The sequence below is a fragment of the Nematolebias whitei genome, chromosome 1, assembly GCF_014905685.2.
Source record: "Nematolebias whitei isolate Nwh7 chromosome 1, NemWhi1, whole genome shotgun sequence".
In the NCBI taxonomy this organism is placed as follows: domain Eukaryota; kingdom Metazoa; phylum Chordata; class Actinopteri; order Cyprinodontiformes; family Rivulidae; genus Nematolebias; species Nematolebias whitei.
In genome coordinates, this window is record NC_056498.1 from 71297251 (window position 1) to 71302821 (window position 5571).

Here is a 5571-nt window from a genome sequence, read left to right on the forward strand (position 1 = left end):
CCACCCAGAAAGGCCCCTGGACCGGGGTTTGAACCAAGCACCTGCTCGCTGAGAGGCAGCAGCTCTACCAGTTGCGCCACCGTGCTGCCTCATCTTTTCCATTAAATTCTTATTTTATATGCTTTTTATTATTGCCTATTGTTGTAATCTGTGCTCTTTGTTTAAAACAGGTCTGTCTTGTAAATGAGTCCTCGAGACTCAATGAGACTAACCTGTATAAATAAAGGTTGAATGAATAAAGATTGCAGACTCCTGGTCTAATCGCTTTGTTCACCTTCCAGTCCGTTTGGTGGCAGTAATGCACCTGAAACGCGTTTGTCAAACTTTTGAAACCGTAGAAGAAGAAGCGCCTCTCCAGCTCTGCGGTGGTTGGCTACTGGCTGTTTCTGTTTTACACGTAGCCGCAGTCGTGTCAGTTCAAATGCTGCTAGTTTTTAAGGTTTCTTGGGCTGTACAAACGGTGAATAACAATTCATACTCCACCTGATGTAAGTATATGAATAAATTTTAGTAATTAAAACAAATAAAGCCGTTTGACCCACATACATATGTTTGCTTTGACAGCTCTGTGTAGCTCTCGGACAGTGTTTTTAGCTAGCAGACTTTTAGCTGTGCTGTCCATGATCCAGACGTTATCGCCCACTTTTATGTTATGATTTATGTTTTACTGTTACTGAAGATAAAGTTACAAGTTTACGTAATACCTCTCTAATGATTCTAATACTAATATAGATTATGCTGAACCAGCTAGCGTGCATCGCCAACATACGTAGAAAATATATGTTAGCTGTATAATAAAGCGTTCATGCCTAAACTAAGTAATGTGACAGGCTTATTTGACCCAAACAAACACATTTTACAATCATCCATAAGGTTTACCCAGTGGCTGAATGTGCTAAAAGGCGGTTCAGCTTTAAAGTTCACCCTGCAGATATGTAATGATGATCAGTGTTTTTAAACATGTTTTATTCTACATTATTTATTGATGTAGGGTTTTCTTCAGGGTCAAATCTAATTAATTTATCTTAATAAAGAAACGTACAGCTCTCTTTCCTTGGTTGATTTTTTTAAATCTTCAAAGCGTGAACATTAAAATAGTTGAAAAAAATCTGTAGTAGTTTCTTCAGATCGATTGTGTTTACTGAAGTTCAGCAGTCGTTGTTTCATCAGGTAAACATTTATTTAAGATAAATGTCTGACCCCCATTAAAAGGTTTAAATCTTTTATCTTCTCAACATACAGAGAAAATGTTTCAGATAGTGAAACAACACCATGTACTGTTTACACACATAAAACACACATATCTCACTGAAGGTTTAACTTTTAGTTCTTATTATGGGTTTGCATTATTCAGGTAAATTAAATGGTTGCATTTTGACAAAGTTTATCTCCAGTTGCTGAAAGGCAAAGGCAGATGTTTGTGAGTGAAAATTGGCCTTCTGTAACTTGAATTAGTGTCCAGTATATATTCCTTGTATTACTTCGTGTTTACCATGTCCTGATGCATGCTCAATAATTTCAGTAAACCTTGTTAGATTTGTGTTTACGAGTTTCTCTCTCTCATAGTGAACCTAAAGAGGAGCTCACTGAAACAGACAGAAATGGGAGCCTTGATTTCTCGATGGAAGGTATGAGAGTTTAAAAACAACACACAAATAATACTAACAAGGTTGAGTCAGGGCCTCTGGATAGAAAAATGTTTCGTCTTTTAGCCAAAAGACTTCTTCAGTCTGAGGAGCTGCAACAAACTCAGACTTTTAAGCAGCACCTTCACATAGTGGATCAGCAGTTTTCTGGTGACAGCCAAAACTAGTTGTTCACATGCAAGAGGAGGACCATCAGTCTAACAATTGATTATTAGCGCACTGATGGCTGTTTGCTATTCACAGAGGACCAAGTGATACTAGCAATAACATCATTATAAGAGGGGGACAGGTGAACATGGAGGCCTCCGCCCCTGTTTAATGATGGACAAGTTCTCTTCATAAAGACCAGCATTCTTCTCTATCAAGGATGTGAACATCTTCATCCCTAAAAGAGTGACTGCTGGCCTGCAGATGAGTGTAGACCACAGAGTCCTAACCTGGTGCTTGGGTGTCTAGGTGTAAAAAAAGTTCAGTCAAAAGCTTTTTACTGCAGAAATGTCTGTCATACTGTCTCACATTCAGTTACAGCCCAAGCTTTGGGTTTGTCTTTAATTACAAATGTAAATCTAAACATCTATGTCTTTTTTACTAATCACTGAGGTCTTCAAAGAAGCAGAAACTGATCTTTTGATTGGTTCCAAATGAGCACATTAGTTTACAGAAACAATACTTATTTTCTGTCACTTATCTTATTTTGAGTCTATTAAAATTGTCTGGTGCTAATGTTAATGAACCGCAGGATATTTTTCTGATCTTTTTTTCCCCTCATTCTAGACAAAACCTACTACAGTAGAGCAGCTGGAGAACCTGGATAAGGTATTGACTAATTTCTGTATTTAATTTGATAATAGACTCAACAGAACAACATCACAAGAATATATTGTTTGATTGGCAAAGTGAGAATCATGCAAAAAGTCTGACAAATAAAACGATCCAAAGCACGCTGGTGTACACTCCAAATGTTCACCGGGGAGCTCTTTAAAAAACAGCTATAGCTAAGTTGGCAGATAACACAGTGACATGATGACTCATAAAACTGTGGGAGACTTTAGGGGGTATTCCAGCATTTTATTGAAAACTCAAATGAACCATTTCAAGTTTAGGGAAACCTAACATTTTCTGTTCAGAAAGTTCAACACCCATCCATAGCATCCATTTTTTCATATTACACATTGAGTGAAATATGATAGAGGCGTGATAAATAAATACCTATGCTCTGTGGCAAACGTTGAAAAGTAACGTAAACTGGTTTTAAAAACGTAATTTTTATGACACTTTCTAGCCGTTTCAGTCTCGCCTTTGTAAACAGCCCCTTCCATATACGGGGTGTGACGTCACACCAGGGATCTGATCATTTGAGACTGCCAGATTTGTAATGGTCAAGGCTGGAGGCAGCATCAAAGATGGGCAGTCTCATGGAGAAAACACCCCAATCCCCCAGTCATTTTTACCCCACCCCCACCGAACTAACAAACAACTCACCCACAAAAAAAAATCTAGAGGAATAAGGAGAAAAAGAAGCAGAAATTGAAGGAAGTTCAGCAGTGATAGAGACCGAGAGAGTGAGTAATGAGATTTGAGAAATTTGTGATTTTTAGTGTGTTTGGATTTATAGGAAGGGTGTAGAGTGTTTAACTGAGCCAGTTTGTGTGTTTGAGTCAAAACGAGACTATTTTTGAACATGAAGCATCAACTTCTGTTAGAGGTGGAGGATGGAGCCGCGGAGTCAGAACCTTCTCAGACTGAAGAGGCAGTGATGAGAAAGAAAAACGGAGACAGCGTTAGGACTTCGACAAGGAAGTGGGAGATTCATTACTGGTTTTAGAAGACGAAAGGGGGAGAGAGTGCGCCGAGTGCCACACTCCTGCTTGTGCCTGATCTCGGTCGTGATGTCATCAGCCTTCAGTAATCATCGGCCGCATGCTCGAGTGTTTCCTTAAGGTTTTTTTCTAACACTTGCTTGACCCGAATGCAAAAACACATAACCAGCTTATTCTATGACAGTGACCCTTAACATCATTCAAGACTATAATGGTGGTGTGTTGGACTTTATATTTAAGTCTGTCACCATGGTAACAGACTTTGTACAGTAAACCTGGCAGCTTTCCAGCAAGAAACTCTTGAAGCAGCTGTCTGACATCAGGTGTTCATGATTAACTAATCAGACTGGTACTGAAGCAGAATTACTTCATAATGTTTGACATCAGGAAGGGGTTTACACCTAGACTGGAATTGTTTTCATTCACAGAAATTTATTTGGCTTGAACCACATTCCTTTTATATCAGACTGACTTATTTATCTCAGTAACATCCTCCAGCTGCACATATCTGATACAACCTTAACAAAACAAACTGTTCTTCATGTTAAGATTTAATTTACAGAAATTAATTTAAAACATCTCCACAATCACCATTACAAAATCAAGCAGGTCACGTGTATTTGATCTTTGTTTTCTACAAGACAACAACGCAGCAATTTGAGTAAAAATGAAAAAAAAATTCTAGCAATGAAACACAGGGCTTAATTTGTAAACTGAAGGATGCCGGAACAGGGGGCAGGCTGTTTTGGGGGGGGGGGGGGGGGTGTGGGTCCTCTCGCAGAAAATTTTGAATAACAGAGTTGCCATTTCCTGCATTTTGGTGTATTTTAACAGGTTGTTATACATCAACATTTACCTACATTTGTAAACACTTAATGAAATTACTATTCTGGAGAAGAACAGAGTCAGAGAGTCAGAGTTTCTTTATTGTCATTCGCACCTCATGTGGTACATGTGGTGGAGCGAAATTATGTACACAGAGTCCCAGTTACATCCAACAATAAAATGTATAAGAAAAACAGTAATAACATCTAAGATATGAACTAAGAAAAACATCAACTAAATATACACTAAGCACTCATAACATAAAACATTGAACATCAGCACAAACATGAACATGAGTCTGTGAGCAGATGTGCACGCATGAACACATCAACATTGAAACAGATCAGCAGCAACATGAAACAGATCAGCAGCAACATGATATGGTTTTTCACAGTGATTATTCTAGTTAGAGATTCATGAGTCTAACAGCCTCAGGGTTGTGTGTGAAGCAGCTCCGACTCTGTCAGGTGTCCTAAACCCCCTCCTCTCACTTCACGGTTCTGAGCTGAACTCTTCTCCGCTCTTGCTCCAGTTTCGTGGCACCATTTGAAGCACCTGGAGGATTCAATTCTCTGTTGTCCAACTAAGGACAATCCATCCATCCATCCATCCATCCGTTTTTTATTATAGTAAATTGGACTGTCTTTGACGTTTTGATCACTGTTGTTATTTGGACAAATTAGCACTGTTGTTTTGAAACGTGATGTATAATGTGAATAACATCAAACATTTCTATCTTTGTATTTTTAATTTATTTTTTACAGTAAGCTTTTTTTATTTATCATGTCTGAAATGTAGCAGGAGTTCAGACACCTGCTGATGTGCGTGCGCTCTGTAGAGCTGTTTGGAGACACTGTGCGTAACGTGCACTGTCCACAGGGAATTTATTTATTCTGTTGAATAAATGATCGTTTCTGTTTCGGGGGTCTGAGAGGAGGGGAGAGGGGGTGTTTTTCAGTTTGCAGCCTCGATGAGTAAGGACAGTATTTGGAGAGGAGGAGAGGACTCTGCACAGAATCTCTGTGCGTGACCATCTATTCCTCCGTCCTCACCCCCCGCCTAGAGACTCCTCGAAGGAGCGTGTAGCTCAGGGGTCCCCAAACTTTTTCCTGTGAGGGCCACATAACTTTTCCCTTCTCTGGTGGAGGGCCGGAGTCAGTTTGTAACAGAAAAAGTGTGACGATTGCAGGAGTGCCTAAACGTAAAAATTTATTGTTTTCCAGAAAGCACAATCAAATAACCCTCTCTGGGTTCTTCACAGAACAAAATTCAGGAAGTAA

The 5571-nt window shown here is 39.3% G+C and overlaps 1 protein-coding gene across 1 annotated transcript in view; it reads left to right on the top strand.

Moving 5' to 3' along the window:
• The first annotated feature begins 362 nt into the window (after window positions 1-362).
• Window positions 363-5571, top strand: part of LOC119419995 (endoplasmic reticulum junction formation protein lunapark-B) — a 26676-nt gene continuing 21467 nt past the window's right edge. Inside the window, exons 1-3 of the mRNA XM_037687365.1 lie at window positions 363-488; window positions 1567-1628; window positions 2421-2462. Of these exons, the coding sequence (XP_037543293.1) occupies window positions 1602-1628; window positions 2421-2462 (69 nt within the window). The 5' untranslated portion in view covers window positions 363-488; window positions 1567-1601. The remainder of the gene's footprint in view (window positions 489-1566; window positions 1629-2420; window positions 2463-5571) is intronic.